At 45.0% G+C, this 22,500-nt stretch overlaps 1 protein-coding gene across 1 annotated transcript in view; it reads left to right on the top strand.

The window, feature by feature from the left end:
• Window positions 1-22,500, top strand: part of LOC109878307 (protein unc-13 homolog B) — a 141,521-nt gene that overhangs the window by 105,484 nt on the left and 13,537 nt on the right. Inside the window, exons 19-23 of the mRNA XM_031829622.1 lie at window positions 325-451; window positions 2,450-2,546; window positions 2,806-2,958; window positions 4,266-4,334; window positions 4,803-4,880. Coding sequence (XP_031685482.1) covers window positions 325-451; window positions 2,450-2,546; window positions 2,806-2,958; window positions 4,266-4,334; window positions 4,803-4,880 — 524 coding nt within the window. The remainder of the gene's footprint in view (window positions 1-324; window positions 452-2,449; window positions 2,547-2,805; window positions 2,959-4,265; window positions 4,335-4,802; window positions 4,881-22,500) is intronic.

Below are 22,500 nucleotides of genomic sequence, written 5' to 3'. Positions count from 1 at the left end.
ACATGACAGCAATTATTATTTGAGTTGTGGCTTGTTTGGAGCCTAACAGTATATCAGAACAGGGAATACTTGTGTAGAATATGGAATATACAGTTCATGTAACTGTAGCTGTCGTTTGGGTGAACCCATGTTTAGTTTAGTTTATTCATTCGACCATTTCAAAAAACAAGCACACATAAAACGTAAAAGTCATACACACGCACATGAATAAAATCATGGAGGATAACACACAATAACGTCTGGGACTTATTTCCATTGTGGTCCTCTTGAATGGAAGTTAAGACAGACAGAAGCTAACTAACTGTGTGTGTTTTCTATCCCCAGAGCACGAGAAACATCGTCTGTGTAAGAGTGCTGACTACATGAATCTTCACTTCAAGGTCAAGTGGCTTTACAACGAGTATGTGATCGACCTGCCTGCCTTCCAAGACACTGTACCAGAGTATTCTGCGTGAGTAGGGACCCACCCCCACCCACACTGTATCCTCTTGCTCATGAACTCATCAAATCACTCTTTCTCTCTGACAGCCACTTGTTCTCTAACACTTTGTTTCATACTGCTTCTTTCTCACATTCACACTACGTCTTTTCCAATTCTCTCTTCCTGTAATTGGGCTGTAACTGTCTCCCTCACTGACTGTCTCCCTTTCTGTCTGTCTCCCTTTCTGTCTGCCTCTCTTTCTGTCTGTCTCCCATTTTGTCTGCCTCTCTTTCTGTCTGTCTCCCTGTCTGTCTGTCTCCCTTTCTGTCTGTCTCCCTGTCTGTCTGTCTCCCTGTCTGTCTGTCTCCCTTTCTGTCTGCCTCTCTTTCTGTCTGTCTCCCTTTCTGTCTGCCTCCCTGTCTGTCTGTCTCCCTTTCTGTCTGCCTCTCTTTCTGTCTGTCTCCCTTTCTGTCTGTCTCCCTCACTGACTGTCTCCCTTTCTGTCTGTCTCCCTTTCTGTCTGCCTCTCTTTCTGTCTGTCTCCCAATTTGTCTGCCTCTCTTTCTGTCTGTCTCCCTGTCTGTCTGTCTCCCTTTCTGTCTGTCTCCCTGTCTGTCTGTCTCCCTGTCTGTCTGTCTCCCTTTCTGTCTGTCTCCCTTTCTGTCTGCCTCTCTTTCTGTCTGCTCCCTTTCTGACTGTCTCCCTTTCTGTCTGTCTCCCTCTCTGTCTGCCTCTCTTTCTGTCTGTCTCCCTGTCTGTCTCCCTTTCTGACTGTCTTCTCTCTCTTTCTGTCTGTCTCCCTTTCTGTCTGTCGCCCTTTCTGTCTCCCTTCCTGTCTGACTGTCTCCCTTCCTGTCTGTCTCCCTTTCTGTCTGTCTCCCTTCCTGTCTGACTCCCTTTCTGTCTGGCTCCCTTTCTGTCTGTCTCCCTTTCTGTCTGCCTCTCTGTCTGCCTCTCTTTCTGTCTGCCTCCCTTTCTGTCTGCCTCTCTTTCTGTCTGTCTACCTTTCTGAATGTCTCCCTTCCTGTCTGTCTGTCTCCCTTTCTGTCTGCCTCCCTTTCTGTCTGTCTCCCTTTCTGTCTGTCTCCCTTTCTGTCTGTCTCCCTGTCTGTCTCCCTTTCTGTCTGTCTCCCTTTCTGTCTGCCTCTCTTTCTGTCTGCCTCTCTTTCTGTCTGTCTCCCTTTCTGTCTGTCTCCCTTTCTGACTGTCTCCCTTCCTGTCTGTCTGTCTGTCTCCCTTTCTGTCTGCCTCCCTTTCTGTCTGTCTCCCTTTCTGACTGTCTCCCTTTCTGTCTGCCTCCCTTTCTGTCTCCCTTTCTGACTGTCTCCCTTTCTGTCTGCCTCCCTTTCTGTCTGGCTTCCTTTATGTCTGTCTCCCTTTCTGTCTGCCTCCCTTTCTCTCTGTCTCCCTTTCTGTCTGTCTCCCTTTCTGACTGTCTCCCTTTCTGTCTGTCTCCCTTTCTGTCTGCCTCCCTTTCTGTCTGGCTCCCTTTCTGTCTGGCTCCCTTTCTGACTGTCTCCCTTTCTGTCTGTCTCCCTTTCTGTCTGTCTCCCTCTCTGTCTGCATCCCTTTCTGTCTGCCTCCCTTTCTGTCTGTCTCCCTTTCTGTCTGCCTCCTTTTCTGTCTGTCTCCCTTTCTGTCTGTCCCCTTTCTGTCTGTCTCCCTGTCTGTCTCCCTTCCTGTCTGCCTCCCTTTCTGTCTGTCTCCCTTTCTGTCTGCCTCCCTTTCTGTCTGTCTCCCTTTCTGTCTGCCTCCTTTTCTGTCTGTCTCCCTTTCTGTCTGTCCCCTTTCTGTCTGTCTCCCTGTCTGTCTCCCTTCCTGTCTGCCTCCCTTTCTGTCTGTCTCCCTGTCTGTCTCTCTTCCTGTCTGCCTCTCTTTCTGTCTGTCTCCCTTTCTGACTGTCTCCCTGTCTGCCTCCCTGCCTCCCTTTCTGTCTGTCTCCCTTTCTGACTCTCTCTTTCTCGTTTTCTTTCCCTGGCCCTCCCTCCTTCTCCTTTTCTTTCTCCTCCTTCTGTCCTCTCTCTCCAGGTGGTTTCTGCAGTTTGTCCTTCAGTGGCTGGGTGAGAACGAGGATGTGTCCATGGAGTTTATGAATGGAGCTCTAGAGAGGGACAAGAGGGAAGGGGTGAGGGACCTCCACATCTCACCAGCTCACGTGCACTCTTTCTCACATAGGTTTAACAATGGCGGAAACTCCCTCCAGCCAATACTTACACCAATCCTATACTTTAAAATTCATTTTGGGGAGTGTGCAAGTACACACATCAAGAAAATGGTGGAGATTTTACCTATCTGACCTTTGTACCATGACCTCTGACCTCTCTCTCTCTCTGTGGCTCTCTCTCTCTCCCTCTATCTCTATCGCTCTCTCCTCCCTACTATAGTTCCAGCAGACATCGGAGCATGCTCTGTTCTCCAGTTCAGTAGTGGACATCTTCACCCAGCTCAACCAGAGCTTTGAGATCATCAAGAAACTAGACTGTCCTGACCCCAAGGTGCAGGCCCACTACAACAGGCGATTCGCCAAGGTAACACACATACGCACACACACCATGTGCACAAACACACACACACACACACACACACAAACTCTCTCGCTGAGATGAATAGATAAATGTCAATGGAATTTAATTCAATCAAATTAGCAAGCAACATAATTAATACAGAGTCAACCTCGTTAACAACAAACACAACTTGAATACAGAGAATAAGAGGTAGAGAGATATAATTATTATTAATTATTATATATATATATATAATTATGGACACTTCAAAACACCTGAAAAACATTTTCTCCATGGTCAGATGGTTATTGTTGACTTTAAAACACTGAACTTGTGATAGAGTTGGTGTGTTGTATCAGTCTGCAGGGTAGAAACCCCCAGTGGTTGGTGTGTTGTATCAGTCTACAGGGTAGAAAACCCCAGTGGTTGGTGTGTTGTATCAGTCTGCAGGGTGGAAACCCAGTGGTTGGTGTGTTGTATCAGTCTGCAGGGTAGAAACCCCCAGTGGTTGGTGTGTTGTATCAGTCTGCAGGGTAGAAACCCCAGTGGTTGGTGTGTTGTATCAGTCTGCAGGGTAGAAACCCCCAGTGGTTGGTGTGTTTTATCAGTCTGCAGGGTAGAAACCCCAGTGGTTGGTGTGTTGTATCAGTCTGCAGGGTAGAAACCCCCAGTGGTTGGTGTGTTGTATCAGTCTGCAGGGTAGAAACCCCAGTGGTTGGTGTGTTGTATCAGTCTGCAGGGTAGAAACCCCAGTGGTTGGTGTGTTGTATCAGTCTGCAGGGTAGAAACCCCAGTGGTTGGTGTGTTGTATCAGTCTGCAGGGTAGAAACCCCAGTGGTTGGTGTGTTGTATCAGTCTGCAGGGTAGAAACCCCAGTGGTTGGTGTGTTGTATCAGTCTGCAGGGTAGAAACCCCAGTGGTTGGTGTGTTGTATCAGTCTGCAGGGTAGAAACCTCAGTGGTTGGTGTGTTGTATCAGTCTGCAGGGTAGAAACCCCAGTGGTTGGTGTGTTGTATCAGTCTGCAGGGTAGAAACCCCGAGTGGTTGGTGTGTTGTATCAGTCTGCAGGGTAGAAACCCCAGTGGTTGGTGTGTTGTATCAGTCTACAGGGTAGAAACCCCAGTGGTTGGTGTGTTGTATCAGTCTGCAGGGTAGAAACCCCAGTGGTTGGTGTGTTGTATCAGTCTGCAGGGTAGAAACCCCAGTGGTTGGTGTGTTGTATCAGTCACTCTCCTTCTTTCTCTCTTTAATGATTATTTAAGAATATCTGACTGTTTTCTCTGCCTCCAGACCACCACCAAGGTGTTTTCTGACTGTTCTCTCTCTCTCCAGACCATCACAAGGTGCTGATGCAATACTGTGCTATCCTGTCCAAGGATTTCCCCTCCTACTGCCAGAAGGAGAAGATAGTGAGTACTGCATTCTCTCAACAGGGTTCCTTTACGAACCGATAGACTGTATCCACTTCAAAACTCATTTCTGAAGGACACTGTGTCCTCTCTCTACAGCTTCTGTACTGCATCATCTTTAGAGCTTATAAAACACCTTAGTTTTCTCAGTTACTGCAGCATGTTGTTTCTCTTCTCTCTGAATCTCACTTGACCTCAACACACACCTTCTCTTTTACTCTCTTGTCTCTCTTAATCTCACTTCACCTCAACACACACCTTCTATTTTACTCTCTCGCCTCTCTGAATCTCATTTCACCTCAACACACACCTTCTCTTTTACTCTCTCGTCTCTCTGAATCTCACTTCACCTCAACACACACCTTCTATTTTACTCTCTTTTGTTTCTCTCTCCTCTCTTTTCTTTGTCTCTTATCTCTCTTTCTCTCTCTCTCTCCCTCTCTCTCTCTTTTCCTCCCTCTCTCCCAGCCATGTGTGTTGATGAATAACATACAACAGATGCGGGTCTTGTTGGAGAAGATGTTTGAGTGCATGGGGGCTAAACAGGTGAGAAGCAACGTTGTCAGACACTTTACAAATTATACTTAGGTGCCGGGGGGGAAATCAGACTTGACTACGAGGGATCCCAAAAGAAGGTGTGTGTGTGTGTGTAAGCTTCTGTGTGTGTGTGTGTGTGTGTGTGTGTGTGTGTGTGTGTGTGTGTGTGTGTGTGTGTGTGTGTGTGTGTGTGTGTGCGTGTGCGTGTGTGTGTGTGTGTACATAAAGTGGTTCAGAGCATATCGAAGCATATGAAGACTAACCAGCAGATGTGTGTGTGTGTGTGTCTCCAGGTCGCTGCAGAGGAGTGTATGGTAGGTCAAAGGTCCAAAGGCTGTTCCTGGGTCCAAGGTGACCCTCTCTCTCCTCGCACCTCTGCCCTTTCCTTCTATGACCCAGATCCACACCAGTGCCTATATATCTCAAATCAACATCCCGACTAAACCCTGTCCTGTACCTAGGATCTTCTCCTTAGCCTGTCTGTTTGTGTTGTAGCCAGCACCTCTCTGTCTTTGTTTTGTTGTCACGCCAAAGACAACCAAACAAATAAAATAAGTATATGGATGAAAACCAATGGCTGGAAGTGTTGGCTTCCCTATAGCAACTATACAGATGTAGGTTCTTAATTTGATCACCCTGTTGCAGGAGAACGTTCCTGCAATGAAGGACATTTTCAACTTATAGTGTCCATTTACAGTTTTATTTACGGATTAAAAAGGCTTCTTTCCACTTGGAATTTTCTGACTTGATTTTCCCTTATGAAAAATGCATCAACCCCATGTATCAACATCCATATATAGCTTCTTGTAGGTCTGTAGACCTCTCCATCCATATGTAGCTTCTTGTAGGTCTGTAGACCTCTCCATCCATATGTAGCTTCTTGTAGGTCTGTGGACCTCTCCATCCATATGTAGCTTCTTGTAGATCTGTAGACCTCTCCATCCATATGTAGCTTCTTGTAGGTCTGTAGACCTCTCCATCCATATGTAGCTTCTTGTAGGTCTGTAGACCTCTCCATCCATATGTAGCTTCTTGTAGGTCTGTAGACCTCTCCATCCATATGTAGCTTCTTGTAGATCTGTAGACCTCTCCATCCATATGTAGCTTCTTGTAGGTCTGTAGACCTCTCCATCCCTATATAACTTCCTGTAGGTCTATAGACCTCTCCATTCCTATATAACTTCATGTTGGTCTGTAGACCTCTCCATTCCTATATAACTTCTTGTAGGTCTGTCGACCTCTCCATCCCTATATAACTTCTTGTTGGTCTGTAGACCTCTCCATTCCTATATAACTTCTTGTAGGTCTGTAGACCTCTCCATCCCTATATAACTTCTTGTTGGTCTGTAGACCTCTCCATTCCTATATAACTTCTTGTAGGTCTGTAGAACTCTCCATCCATATACACTACTGTTCAAAAGTTTGGGGTCACTTAGAAATGTCTTTGCGAAATGAATAGGAAATATAGTCAAGACATTGACAAGGTTATAAATAATATTTAATTGTAATAATAATTGTGTCCTTCAAACTTTTCTTTCGTCAAAGAATCCTCCAATTACAGCCTGGCAGACCTTTGGCATTCTAGTTGGTAATCTGAAGAGATTTCACCCCTTCCTGAAGCACCTCCCACAAGTTGAATTGGCTTGATGGTTGATTGATAAAAAATAAAAATAAAAAGCTTTTCTTTCAAAAACAAGGACATTTCTAAATGACCCCAAACTTTTGAACGGTAAGTGTGTGATTCCTTGTGTGACTGTTCTAGAATCCTTCTTTTGATATCAGCGGTGGTACCCCCGGACTCCCATGTTGTTACATTGTGTGGATTTAAACAGGAAGCCTTCATGAAGGGCTTTATACATTTGATTGATTTGATTGATGATAAACCCGTTTTTCTCCTAAGCTTGAGGATGAGGAGGAGCCTGAGGAGTTCGATGAGGGGGTAGGTCTGTCCATCTAACACAGGCAGTTAAGATGCTACTATAACATGGCATAGTATCTAGTTGTTTTCTGTCATACTGTAGGTTGTTGTTGACAACACTGTAAGTTAACTTATTTTTCTGGGCTGTCTTGTAGTCAATGAAAAGGGCACTGAATTTCTCTCAGCTTTTAAACAGTGGTGGGGTTTCAGCTTACATCTCTCATTGAAACTGAGGGTTGTGTGTTTGTCCTCTCCAGGCTCTAACCGACAACGAGGGGGAGGATGACGTGGTGGGTATTTACCCTCCCATACAGAGGACACAGAGTTTTTAGAGCATAGTTTTCAGTGTGAACTTCAGCTTGTTTGCATAAAGCACAATATTGAGTGTTTAGCCTGTAGTTTGTGTAATGCACAGTATTAGTTTTAGCCTGTAGTTTGTATAGATCACAGTGTTAGCGTTAGCCTGTAGTTTGTATAGAGCTCAGTGTTAGCGTTAGCCTGTAGTTTGTATAGAGCTCAGTGTTAGCGTTAGCCTGTAGTTTGTATAGAGCTCAGTGTTAGCGTTAGCCTGTAGTTTGTATAGAGCTCAGTGTTAGCGTTAGCCTGTAGTTTGTATAGAGCTCAGTGTTAGCGTTAGCCTGTAGTTTGTATAGAGCTCAGTGTTAGCGTTAGCCTGTAGTTTGTATAGAGCTCAGTGTTAGCGTTAGCATGTAGTTTGTATAGAGCTCAGTGTTAGCGTTAGCATGTAGTTTGTATAGAGCTCAGTGTTAGCGTTAGCATGTAGTTTGTATAGAGCTCAGTGTTAGCGTTAGCCTGTAGTTTATATAGAGCTCAGTGTTCAGTGTTAGCCTGTAGTTTGTATAGAGCTCAGTGTTAGCGTTAGCATGTAGTTTGTATAGAGCTCAGTGTTAGCGTTAGCATGTAGTTTGTATAGAGCTCAGTGTTAGCATTAGCATGTAGTTTGTATAGAGCTCAGTGTTAGCGTTAGCATGTAGTTTGTATAGAGCTCAGTGTTAGCATTAGCATGTAGTTTGTATAGAGCTCAGTGTTAGCGTTAGCATGTAGTTTGTATAGAGCTCAGTGTTAGCGTTAGCATGTCGTTTGTATAGAGCTCAGTGTTAGCGTTAGCATGTAGTTTGTATAGAGCTCAGTGTTAGTGTTAGCATGTAGTTTGTATAGAGCTCAGTGTTAGCGTTAGCATGTAGTTTGTATAGAGCTCAGTGTTAGTGTTAGCATGTAGTTTGTATAGAGCTCAGTGTTAGCGTTCACATGTAGTTTGTATAGAGCAAAGTGTTTGTTTTGCCCAACAGTTTACCCACCTTTTGTTGAAAAATGCATGGAAAGTGTAGGGAGCATGATATTTATTTTTTTGCCACCTATTTTATTTACCACTACATCTCTGGTCACATTGTCAACAATCCCCTCCCCTACTGATACATATTAAACATTCTTCTTTTTTTCCCATTATTTTCTGGGATTTTCTTTTGGCTGCTAGTCGGAGGTAAGAGGAGATACGGGCCTTGACTGGACTGCTTGATCTAATAGTGTTGTATAACTTGGTCACTGATACCAGAGTTAAACTGACAGTTGTCTAGTTGGTATCAATAGGGTTAAGGTATATATGTATATACATACTGTATGTATGAAATAATCCTGAGCAACCTGCAATATAACCTAGACTTGACCTCATACTCACATTGTTGTTGTAAACACTTTACACACAGAAGAAAAATATTTTGTTGGTTTAAGGCAGGAAATCAACATCTCCTTATGGGTCATGGGGGTAAGGTATTTTTCACCTCTTTGTCTCATCCTCTTTTTTCTTGTCTCAGTCTGGTTGCTCGGACTCGGACGCTGGCTCAGAGGTGAGGGGGGGGGGGATTCTAGGGGAAAGATGGCTGTGTATACCGATCCCTTTTAAATCCCCTCTGTCTCCATTCAAAATGTTGCTCGTAGTCTTGTGGTAGTCGTTAGTGGCAAGCAGTCGAATGGCCTAGTAAAGCTACTCTCACAGCTTCTCACTTAGCCTCACTTAGCTCCACAAAGCCATTTAAGAGATTTACAACATCTCCTCAGCATGACGTCTTCCCTTCCTCCTCTAGAGTGAGATGTTAATAGACTAGTGACTAGCAGGGAGCCAGCAGATAATTGAATGTGTTATGTCTCTCCACATGGGAGTTGGGCTGGTAAAATAGGTTGCTCTTATCTCCTCGCTGGGGGACGATTCCAACTTCTAAAAACTTTATTCAGATTAAAGAAAAGGGAAAGAAAAATGGTTGGATAATGGAAGATATTAGCATTGGAGATAACAGGGAGGGATAGCTGGATGCTAGTAGATATTAGCATTGGAGATAACAGGGAGGGATAGCTGGATGCTAGTAGATATTAGCATTGGAGATAACAGGGAGGGATAGCTGGATGCTAGTAGATATTAGCATTGGAGATAACAGGGAGGGATAGCTGGATGCTAGTAGATATTAGCATTGGAGATAACAGGGAGGGATAGCTGGATGCTAGTAGATATTTGCATTGGAGATAACAGGGAGGGATAGCTGGATGCTAGTAGATATTAGCATTGGAGATAACAGTGAGGGATAGCTGGATGCTAGTAGATATTAGCATTGGAGATAACAGGGAGGGATAGCTGGATGCTAGTAGATATTAGCATTGGAGATAACAGGGAGGGATAGCTGGATGCTAGTAGATATTTGCATTGGAGATAACAGGGAGGGATAGCTGGATGCTAGTAGATATTAGCATTGGAGATAACAGTGAGGATAGCTGGATGCTAGTAGATATTAGCATTGGAGATAACAGGGAGGGATAGCTGGATGCTAGTAGATATTAGCATTGGAGATAACAGGGAGGGATAGCTGGATGCTAGTAGATATTAGCATTGGAGATAACAGTGAGGATAGCTGGATGCTAGTAGATATTAGCATTGGAGATAACAGTGAGGATAGCTGGATGCTAGTAGATATTAGCATTGGAGATAACAGTGAGGGATAGCTGGATGCTGATGGGATAATGGAAGATATTAGCATTGGAGATAACAGTGAGGGATAGCTGGATGCTAGTGGGATAATGGTAGATATTAGCATTGAAGATAACAGGGAGGGATAGCATCATAGCAGCAATGCTAACAGAAGGGGATAGCTGGATGCTTGTGTGATAATGTTAGATATCTAACATTCAACATATCTACCATTATCATACCTGCTCTGAGAGGTTGAAAAGGTAATGGCCATAGACTGACTACTTGAGGCTCAAACAAATTAATAGTTTGTCAATTACTGTTTGGTTGATGCTAGATAGGTCTGTTTGTAAATGGTTACTCCCAACCTGCCCTGGGTGTGTTATGTGTTCCTCTGCCCTACTCCTTGGTACTTTGTTTGTGTGTGAGTGTGTGAGAGAGAAAGAGTGTGTGTGCTTATGGGACTGGGGGTGGGGGGTGGGCTGGCACTTTAAGCATCTGAGGACAGTATCTCTCTCTCTTTCTCTCTCGCTCTCGTCTTCTCCTCTTCAGATTGACAACAAGGATAAGGAGCAAAGAAAGGTTTGTTGGCTAGGGACAAAAAGGACAATGGTTCTCAAGGCAGTGGACGGTATCAAACAACTTCCAATGTCCAATATAGACTGTGTATGTGGTGTGTTGTTTCAGTGTATTTGTACTAGTCTCAGCGGACATATCCATCTCCTCATTGGTGTATAACCAACCAGTTTGAAGATGATGTTGTAGATTTGCATTTTAAAATCTACAATATTAGAATTTAAGTGTATTGGAGCTGCATTTTCAGTCTTGCTGAAGTTGTTCAGGTTATGGTATAGGTTGTGTGTAGGTTATATGTAGGTTGTGTGTAGGTTATATGTAGGTTGTGCCTAGTCTTGAATGTGGTTGTCTCCCTTGGCCTCCTGTAGGGTGATGACAGTGATGTGGACAGTGAGAAAGACAAGGTTTGGTTGTGTTGAGATTATTTATGTATATCACTCCTCTGTCCATTCATGTTGTGAAATGGTTGGCTCTAAGATCAAGTGTGTGTGTTTGTCAGGAAACATTGAGCTTGTATCACATCCTCACTCTCCCGTCTCACTCCCCTCCAACCTCTCCCGTCTCACTCCTCTTCAACCTCTCCCATCTCACTCCTTTTCAACCTCTCCTGTCTCACTGCCCTCAAAACTCTCCCCTCCAACCTCTCCCGTCTCACTCCTCTTCAACATCTCCCGTCTCATTCCCCTCCCACCTCTCGCATCTCACTCCCCTCCAACCTCTCCCATCTCACTCCTCTACAACCTCTCCCATCTCACTCCCCTCCAACCTCTCACATCTCACTCCTCTACAACCTCTCCCATCTCACTCCCCTCCAACCTCTCCCATCTCACTCCTCTTCAACCTCTCCCATCTCACTCCCCTCCAACCTCTCCCGTCTCACTCTCCTCCAACCTCTCCCGTCTCACTCCCCTTCAACCTCTCCTGTCTCACTCCCCTCCAACCTCTCCCGTCTCACTCCTCTTCAACCTCTCCCATCTCACTCCCCTCCAACCTCTCCCGTCTCACTCTCCTCCAACCTCTCCCGTCTCACTCCTCTTCAACCTTTCCCATCTCACTCTCCTCCAACCTCTCCCATCTCACTCTCCTCCAACCTCTCCCATCTCACTCCTCTTCAACCTCTCCCATCTCACTCCCCTCCAACCTCTCCCGTCTCACTCCACTCCAACCTCTCCCATCTCACTCCCCTCCAACCTCTCCCATCTCACTCCCCTCCAACCTCTCCCGTCTCACTCTCCTCCAACCTCTCCCGTCTCACTCCACTCCAACCTCTCCCGTCTCACTCCACTCCAACCTCTCCCGTCTCACTCCTCTTCAACCTCTCCCATCTCACTCCTCTTCAACCTCTCCCATCTCACTCCTCTTCAACCTCTCCCATCTCACTCTCCTCCAACCTCTCCCATCTCACTCTTCTTGATTTGATTTAGTAGTTATGTTTATCTATCATCTCTAGTCATCATGTTTACCTCATTTGTTTTATTTTTCCTAAAGCTTGACAAGAAGAAGGAAAAGGTGTGTCCCTCTGGTGTCTGTGTGTGTTACAAGACTGTGTGTGTGTGTGTGTGTTACAAGACTGTGTGTGTGTGTGTGTGTGTGTGTGTGTGTTACAAGACTGTGTGTGTGTGTGTGTGTGTGTGTGTTACAAGACTGTGTGTGTGTGTGTGTGTGTGTGTGTGTGTGTGTGGTGTGTGTGGTGTGTGTGTGTGTTACAAGACTGTGTGTGTGTGACAGAGAGCAACACGATTCTGTAAGCTCTCCTGATGACAGATGCCTCACAATGACATTGTCTGAGTTACATACGATGAGGTACAGTACAGTAGTGGCATATGGACGGTGTGTCTGTGTGTGTGTCTGTGTGTGTGTCTGTGTCTGTGTGTCTGTGTGTGTGTCTGTGTGTGTGTGTCTGTGTGTGTCTGTGTGTGTGTCTGTGTGTGTGTCTGTGTGTGTGTGTGTGTCTGTGTGTGACTGTGTGTGTGTGTGTGTGTGTGTGTGTGACTGTGTGTGTGTGTGTCTGTGTGTGTGTCTGTGTGTGTGTCTGTGTGTCTGTGTGTGTGTCTGTGTGTGTGCCTGTGTGTGTGTCTGTGTGTGTGTCTGTGTGTGTGTCTGTGTGTGTGTGTGTGTGTGTGTGTGTGTGTGTCTGTGTGTGTGTGTGTGTGTCTGTGTGTGTGTCTGTGTGTGTGTCTGTGTGTGTGTGTCAGTGTGTGTGTCTGTGTGTGTGTCTGTGTGTGTGTGTGTCTGTGTGTGTGTGTGTGTGTGTGTGTGTGTGTGTGTGTGTGTGTCTGTGTGTGTGTCTGTGTGTGTGTCTGTGTGTGTCTGTGTGTCTGTGTGTGTCTGTGTGTGACTGTGTGTGTGTGTGTGTGTGACTGTGTGTGTGTGTGTCTGTGTGTCTGTGTGTGTGTCTGTGTGTGTGTCTGTGTGTGTGTCTGTGTGTTCGAAGCATAACTCATTCCACTTGTATGTCTCCCTGGCTTCTATAGGCTGAGAAGAAAGACAAGGAGAAGCAGGTTGGTTTATCTGAGCTTTAAGTTCAACCTCCCTCTTCATCCCCTCTACACTCTCCCCTCTACACTCTACACTCCTCTAGTTCAATACAGTCATCCTGTCTCATATATCCTGTCTCCTATATCCTGTGTCCTACTGTCCCCTATATCCTGTCTCCTATATCCTGTCTCCTACCATTTCCTATTGTTTCCTACTGTCTCCTACTGTCTCTTCTTGTCTCCTGTACCCTGTCTCCTACTGTCTCCTGTACCCTGTCTCCTACTGTCTCCTATATCCTGTCTCCAATATCCTGTCTCCTCCTTTCTCCTATACCCTCTCTCTTCCTGTCTCCTATACCCTCTCTCTTCCTGTCTCCAATCTCCTGTCTCCTCCCGTCTCCTTCCGTCTCCCGCTGTCTCTTCCTGTCTCCTGTATCCTGTCTCTTCCTGTCTCTTATATCCTCTCTGCTACTGTCTCCTCGATCCTGTCTCCTACTGTCTCCTCCTGTCTCCTATATCCTTTAACCAGGCTTCACACAAGCGTTAATCATCTTCTATAAATTTGAATTCATGAGTTCATGTGCGTGTGTGTGAATTTGTTTGCCTTTGGGATTGTGTGTGTGTGTGTGTGTGTGTGTGTGTGTGTGTGTGTGTGACTGGTCATGTACTTTTGCGTGAGACTAAAACTCTCTGTTACTTCTGTCCTCTGAAGGAGGACAACATCAGCAAAAAGGTGGGTGGTTTTTTATCGCCACAATACTGTGATTTAAATTTAGAAGTTAGTTGAGTGTGTGAGCAAGTGTGACATTGAGGATGAGTAGGAATGTACAGGCCTAAGCACAGCACTTGAGATCTAGAGGGTAAAGTATAATGCAGAATAGACAGAAGTACCTGTTCACAGTATGAAGCCGAATCACCGTATACAGTACATAGAAGGGAACCTAATGACCGTTTCCATATGCACAGCCACCGTCCTAGGACGTGAGGAAGTGAATGAGTGTGCTACACACAACACAGATATGCGTTCCAAATGGCACCCTTGCCCCTATATAGTGCACTAATATTGAGCCTTATGAGCCCTGGTCAGTAGTGGTGCACTTTCTAGGTTATAGGTTGTCATTGGGACACAAGCCAGGGAGTTTATCATTAGTTAGAGTGCGTCGCCTACTACTGTTCTATAACTGCTAAGTGATTGGCCAGTGACTCAGCCATTTCCCAGAATCCTGTTCAGGATACAGGTCCCTTCCCGCTAGCTGAATCGTTCTCATTTGGAACCTGACCGTTTGTCTAGATTGTGTCTAGATTGTGTCAGGGGGACTGCATGCAATGTGACTGAGAATACACTACATGGCCAAAAGAGATGCTCGTCGAACATCTTATTGCAAAACCATGGGCATTAATATGGAGTTGGTCCCCCCCTTTGCTGCTATAACAGCCTCCACTCTTCTGGGAATGATTTCCACTAGATGTTGGAACATTGCTGCAGGGACTTGCTTCCATTCAGCCACAAGAGCATTAGTGAGGTCGGGCACTGATGTTAGACGATTAGGTCTGGCTCGCTGTCAGCGGTCCAATTCATCCCAAAGGTGTTCGATGGGGTTGAGGTCAGGGCTCTTTGCAAGCCAGTCAATTTCTTACACTTCGATCTAGACAAACCTTTTTGTATGGACCTCGCTTTTTGCAATGGGGGATTGTCATGCTGAAACGGGAAAGGGCCTTTCCCAAACTGTTTCCACAAAGTTGGAAGCACAGAATCATCTAGAATGTCATTGTATGCTGTAGCGTTAAGATTTCCCTTCACTGGAACTAAGGGGCCCGAACCATGAAAAATAGCCCCAGACCATTATTCCTCCTCTACCAAACTTTACAGTTGACACTATGCATAGGGAAAGGAAGCGTTCTCCTGGTATCCGCCAAACTCAGATTAGGCGTGTCCACATACAGTGCATGGCTTCGGGACAAGTTTCTGAATGTCCTTGAGGGGCCCAGCCAGAGCCCGGACTTGAACCCTATCGAACATCTCTGGAGAAACCTGAAAATAGCTGAGCAGCGACGCTCCCCTGATTAAGTATTCAGACCCCTTGACTTTTTCCACATTTGTTACGTTGCAGCCTTTTTCTAAAATAAATTAAATAAAAAAATGTTGTAATCAGTCGACACGCAATACCCCATGATGACGAAGTGAAAGTGTACATTTTTGCAAATGTATTTATAAAAATAACAGAAATACCTTATTTACATAAGTATTCAGACCCTTTGTTATGATACTTGAAATTGAGCTCAGGTGCATCCTGTTTCCATTGATCATCCTTGAGTTGTTTCTTCAACTTGATTGGAGTCCACCTGTGGTAAATTCAATTGATTGGACATGATTTGGAAAGGCACACACCTGTCTATATAAGGTCACACAGTTCACAGTGCATGTCAGAGCTAAAACCAATCCATGACGTCGAAGGAATTGTCCGTAGAGCTCCGAGACAGGATTTTGTCAAGGCACAGATTTGGGGAAGGGTACAAAGGATTCTGCAGCATTGAAGGTCTCCAAAAACACAGTGGCCTCCATCATTCTTAAATGGAAGAAGTTTGGAACCACCAAGACTCTTCTTAGAGCTGGCTGCCCGCCCGGCCAAACTGAGCAATCGGGGGAGAAGGGCCTTGGTCAGGGAGGTGACCAAGAACCCGATGGTCACTGACAGAGCTCCAGATTTCCTCTATGGAGATGGGAGAACCTTCCAGAAGGACAACCATCTCTGCAGCACTCTACCAATCAGGCCTTTATGGTAGAGTGGCCAGACGGAAGCCACTCCTCGGTAAAAGGCACATGACAGCCCAGTTGTAGTTTGCCAAAAGGCACCTAAAGGCCTCACACCATGAGAAACAAGATTCTCTGGTCTGATGAAACCAAGATTGTACTCTTTGTCCTAAATGACAAGCGTCACATCTTGAGGAAACCTGACATCATCCATACGGTGAAGCATGGTGGTGGCAGCATCATGCAGTGGAGGTGTTTTTCAGTGGCAGGGACTGGGAGACTAGTCAGGATCGAGAGAAAGATGAATGGTGCAATGTAGAGAGAGAGCCTTGATGAAAACCTGCTCCATAGCGCTCAGGACCTCAGACTGGGGTGAAGGTTGACGACCCTAAGCACACAGCCAAGACAACGCAGGAGTTGCTTTGGGACAAGTTTCTGAATGTCCTTGAGGGGCCCAGCCAGAGCCCGGACTTGAACCCGATCGAACATCTCTGGAGAGACCTGAAAATGGCAGTGCAGCGACGCTCCCCATCAAACCTGACATAGCTTGAGAGGATCTGCAGAGAAGAGTGGGAGAAAATCGGCAAATAAATATATTCAAATGTGTATATATATAGCCCTTCTTACATCAGCTGATATCTCAAAGTGCTGTACAGAAACCCAGCCTAAAACCCCAAACAGCAAGCAATGCAGGTGTAGAACCACAGTGGCTAGGAAAAACTCCCTAGAAAGGCCAAAACCTAGGAAGAAACCTAGAGGGGAACCAGGCTATGAGGGGTGGCCAGTCCTCTTCTGGCTGTGCCGGGTGGAGATTATAACAGAACATGGCCAAGATGTTCAAATGTTCATAAATGACCGGCATGGTCAAATAATAATAATCACAGTGGTTGTCGAGGGTGCAACAGGTCAGCACCTCAGGAGTAAATGTCAGTTGGCTTTTCATAGCCGAACCAATAGAGAAACTCCCCAAATACAGGTGTGCCAAGCTTTTAGCGTCATACCCAAGAAGACTTCCGGCTGTAGTCGCTGCCAATGGTGCTTCAACAAAGTACTGAGTAAAGGGTCTGAATACTTATGAAAATGTGATATTTCAATTAATTTGATTTTATACATTTGCAAAAATGTATATATTTTTTAAATGTGTCATTATACTGTATTGTGTGTAGATTGATGAGGGAAAACAACAATTTAATCCCTTTTAGAGTAAGGCTGTAACGTAACAAAATGTCGAAAAGTCAAGGGCTCTGAATACTTTCCGAAGGCACTGTTCTTCTGGCCATGTGGTGCACTTCTAAAGTTATATTGAACCCTAGTATACTAGGGATCTGTTAAACACTTACCCATCTATTCTATGTAAGCTAGGAAATGACCATCATATTTGTGTCTCACTGTCATCTGTTTTAATATGGTTTGTCCTTTTCTTCCCCTCGCCCCCTCTCACACTCTAGTCAAAGAATGAAGTGAACAAGGTTTGTTTTCCCTATTCACCCCCCCACACCAATATAATACTGCATTCTACACCCCTATTCACCCCCCCACACCAATACAATACTGTATTCTACACCCTATTCAACCCCCCCCACCAATATAATACTGTATTCTACACCCTATTCACCCCCCCCCCACACCAATATAATACTATATTCTACACCCTATTCACACCCCCCCCCCACACCAATATAATACTGTATTCTACACCCTATTCACCCCCCCACCAATATAATACTGTATTCTACACCTATTCACCCCCCCCCCACACCAATATAATACTGTATTCTACACCCTATTCACCCCCCCACACCAATATAATACTGTATTCTACACCCTATTCACCCCCCCCCCACCAATATAATACTGTATTCTACACCCCCCCCCCCCCACCAATATAATACTGTATTCTACACCCTATTCACCCCCCCACACCAATACAATACTGTATTCTACACCCTATTCACCCCCCCCACCAATATAATACTGTATTCTACACCCTATTCACCCCCCACCACACCAATACAATACTATATTCTACACCCTATTCACCCCCCCCCCATATAATACTGCATTCTACACCCTATTCACCCCCCCACACCAATACAATACTGTATTCTACACACCCTATTCACCCCCCCACCAATATAATACTGTATTCTACAACCCTATTCACCCCCCCACACCAATATAATACTGTATTCTACACCCTATTCACCCCCCCAATACAATACTGTATTCTCCACCCTATTCACCACCCCCACCAATACAATACTGTATTCTACACCCTATTCACCCCCCCCAATACAATACTGTATTCTACACCCTATTCACCCCCCCAATACAATACTGTATTCTACACCCTATTCACCCCCCCAATACAATACTGTATTCTACACCCTATTCACCCCCCCACCAATATAATACTGTATTCTACACCCTATTCACCCCCCCCCCCCAATACAATACTGTATTCTCCACCCTATTCACCCCCCCACCAATACAATACTGTATTCTACACCCTATTCACCCCCCCCAATACAATACTGTATTCTACACCCTATTCACCCCCCCACCAATATAATACTGTATTCTACACCCTATTCACCCCCCCCCCAATACAATACTGTAGTCTACACCCTATTCACCCCCCCCCCCCACCAATATAATAGTGTATTCTACACCCTATTCACCCCCCCCCCCCCACCAATATAATACTGTATTCTACACCCTATTCACCCCCCCCCCCCCAATACAATACTGTATTCTACACCCTATTCAACCCCCCCACACCAATATAATACTGTAGTCTACACCACTATTCACCCCCCACACCAATATAATACTGTATTCTACCACCCTATTCACCCCCCCCCCACCAATACAATACTGTATTCTACACCCTATTCACCCCCCCCCCCCCCCCAATACAATACTGTAGTCTACACCCTATTCACCCCCCCACCAATACAATACTGTATTCTACACACTATTCACCCCACCAATACAATACTGTATTCTACACCCTATTCACCCCCCCAACCAATACAATACTGTATTCTACACACTATTCACCCCCCAATACAATACTGTATTCTACACCCTATTCACCCCCCCACCAATATAATACTGTAGTCTACACACTATTCACCCCACCAATACAATACTGTATTCTTCACCCTATTCACCCCCCCCCCAATATAATACTGTATTCTACACCCTATTCACCCCCCACCAATACAATACTGTATTCTACACCCTATTCACCCCCCCCCCCCCCACCAATACAATACTGTATTCTACACCCTATTAACCCCCCCCACCAATATAATACTGTATTCTACACCCTATTCACCCCCCCCCAAATACAATACTGTATTCTACACCCTATTCAACCCCCCCACACCAATATAATACTGTAGTCTACACCCTATTCACCCCCCACACCAATATAATACTGTATTCTACACCCTATTCAAACCCCCCCACACCAATATAATACTGTAGTCTACACCCTATTCACCCCCCCCACCCAATACAATACTGTATTCTACAACCCTATTCACCCCCCCACCAATACAATACTGTATTCTACACCCTATTCAACCCCCCCACACCAATATAATACTGTAGTCTACACCCTATTCACCCCCCCCCCACCAATACAATACTGTATTCTACACCCTATTCACCCCCCCCCCCAATATAATACTGTATTCTACACCCTATTCACCCCCCCCACCAATACAATACTGTAGTCTACACCCTATTCACCCCCCACACCAATATAATACTGTATTCTACACCCTATTCAACCCCCCCACACCAATATAATACTGTAGTCTACACCCTATTCACCCACCCCCACCAATACAATACTGTATTCTACACCCTATTCACCCCCCCACCAATACAATACTGTATTCTACACCCTATTCAACCCCCCCCACACCAATATAATACTGTAGTCTACACCCTATTCACCCCCCCCCACCAATACAATACTGTATTCTACACCCTATTCACCCCCCCCACCAATACAATACTGTATTCTACACCCTATTCACCCCCCCCCCCACCAATACAATACTGTATTCTACACCCTATTCACCCCCCCCCCACACCAATATAATACTGTATTCTACACACTATTCACCCCCCCCCCCCACCAATACAATACTGTATTCTACACCCTATTCACCCCCCCCCCCCCCCCCCCCCCACCAATACAATACTGTAGTCTACGTAGCGACTGGAACCATTGGAAAAACATTGGATAGGTTTTATGGTAAATTGCATACAGCATAATAGTCAACATATGGCGTCTGCTAACGTTATCAACCCACTCAACTTTTTATTTTCTCCTGTCCTTTTTTCTGTTTTCTCTCATTTTTCTATGTCCTTCTGGATAGATTGAAGCCACAGCGGGCATGAAGAAGGTAAGCTGAGGTAGAGACCAGATCAGACAGGTTGAGACAGTGAAGGTAGGTTGAGGTAGAGACCAGATCAGACAGGTTGAGACAGTGAAGGTAGGTTGAGGTAGAGACCAGACCAGACAGGTTGAGACAGTGAAGGTAAGCTGAGGTAGAGACCAGGTCAGACAGGTTGAGACAGTGAAGGTAAGCTGAGGTAGAGACCAGGTCAGACAGGTTGAGACAGTGAAGGTAAGCTGAGGTAGAGATCAGGTCAAACAGGTTGAATCTCTGTCTGTCTGTTGTACTGATGCAGAAACACACCCGAGTGTGTATTAGCACATTTTGTGTTGAATTTGAACAGTGCTCTCCTTGAATGTTTTCCTGTAGTTTTATGTGTGTGTGCACAAACTCCTGCAGGGATATGTCTCACAACAGGGATATATTAAAAAATCCAGAAAATCACATTGTAGGATTTTTAATTTATTTATTTGCAAATTATGGTGGAAAATAAGTATTTGGTCACCTACAAACAAGCAAGATTTCTGTCTCTCACAGACCTGTAACTTCTTCTTTAAGAGGCTCCTCTGTCCTCCACTCGTTACCTGTATTAATGGCACCTGTTTGAACTTGTTATCAGTATAAAAGACACAAACTCAAACAGTCACACTCCAAACTCCACTATGGCCAAGACCAAAGAGCTGTCAAAGGACACCAGAAACCAAATTGTAGACCTGCACCAGGCTGGGAAGACTGAATCTGCAATAGGTAAGCAGCTTGGTTTGAAGAAATCAACTGTGGGAGCAATTATTAGGAAATGGAAGACATACAAGACCACTGATAATCTCCCTCGATCTGGGGCTCCACGCAAGATCTCACCCCGTGGGTCAAAATGATCACAAAACTCCCAGAACCACACGGGGGGACCTAGTGAATGACCTGCAGAGAGCTGGGACCAAAGTAACAAAGCCTACCATCAGTAACACACCAGGCCGCCAGGGACTCAAATCCTGCAGTGCCAGACGTGTCCCCCTGCTTAAGCCAGTACATGTCCAGGCCCGTCTGAAGTTTCCTAGAGAGCATTTGTATGATCCAGAAGAAGATTGGGAGAATGTCATATGGTCAGATGAAACCAAAATAGAACTTTTTGGTAAAAACTGAACTCGTCGTGCTTGGAGGACAAAGAATGCTGAGTTGCATCCAAAGAACACAATACCTACTGTGAAGCATGGGGGTGGAAACATCATGCTTAGGGGCTGTTTTTCTGCAAAGGGACCAGGAGGACTGATCCGTGTAAAGGAAATAATGAATGGGGCCATGTATCGTGAGATTTTGAGTGAAAACCTCCTTCCATCAGCAAGGGCATTGACGTTGAAACGTGCCTGGGTCTTTCAGCATGACAATGATCCCAAACACACCGCCCGGGCAACGAAGGAGTGGCTTCGTAAGAAGCATTTCAAGGTCCTGGAGTGGCCTAGCCAGTCTCCAGATCTCAACCCCATAGAACATCTTTGGAGGGAGTTGAAAGTCCGTGTTGCCCAGCAACAGCCCCAAAACATCACTGCTCTAGAGGAGATCTGCATGGAGGAATGGGCCAAAATACCAGCAACAGTGTGTGAAAACCTTGTGAAGACTTACAGAAAATGTTTGACCTCTGTCATTGCCAACAAAGGGTATATAACAAAGTATTGAGATAAACTTTTGTTATTGACCAAATACTTATTTCCCACCATAATTTGCAAATTAATTAATTAAAAATCCTACAATGTGATTTTCTGGAGAAAAAAAATCTCATTTTGACTGTCATAGTTGAAGTGTACCTATGATGAAAATCACAGGCCTCTCTCATCTTTTTAAGTGGGAGAACTTGCACAATTGGTGGCTGACTAAATACTTTTTTGCCCCACTGTATGTCTAACAATAGGGATATGTCTCACAACAGGGATATGTCTCACAACAGGGATATGTCTCACAACAGGGATATGTCTCACAACAGGGATATGTCTCACAACAGGGATATGTCTCACAATAGAGATATGTCTCACAACAGGGATATGTCTCACAATAGGGATATGTCTCACAATAAGGATATGTCTCACAACAGGGATATGTCTCACAATAGGGATAACAGGGATATGTCTCACAATAGGGATATGTCTCACAATATGGATATGTCTAACAACAGGGATATGTCTCACAACAGGGGTATGTCTTAACAACAGGGATATGTCTCACAACAGGGGTATGTCTAACAACAGGGATATGTCTCACAATAGGGATATGTCTCACAATAGAGATATGTCTCACAACAGGGATATGTCTCACAACAGGGATACCAGGGATATGTCTCACAATAAGGATAGGTCTCACAATAGAGGTATGTCTCACAATAGGGATATGTCTCACAATAGAGGTATGTCTCACAATAGGGATATGTCTCACAATAGAGGTATGTCTCACAACAGGGATATGTCTCACAATAAGGATATGTCTCACAATAAGGATATGCCTCACAATATGGATATGTCTCAC

Source organism: Oncorhynchus kisutch, linkage group LG8, assembly GCF_002021735.2.
Source record: "Oncorhynchus kisutch isolate 150728-3 linkage group LG8, Okis_V2, whole genome shotgun sequence".
NCBI classification, from domain to species: Eukaryota; Metazoa; Chordata; class Actinopteri; order Salmoniformes; family Salmonidae; genus Oncorhynchus; species Oncorhynchus kisutch.
Note: the sequence above shows the minus strand (reverse complement) of the source record. Positions and strands in the feature narration are given on the sequence as shown.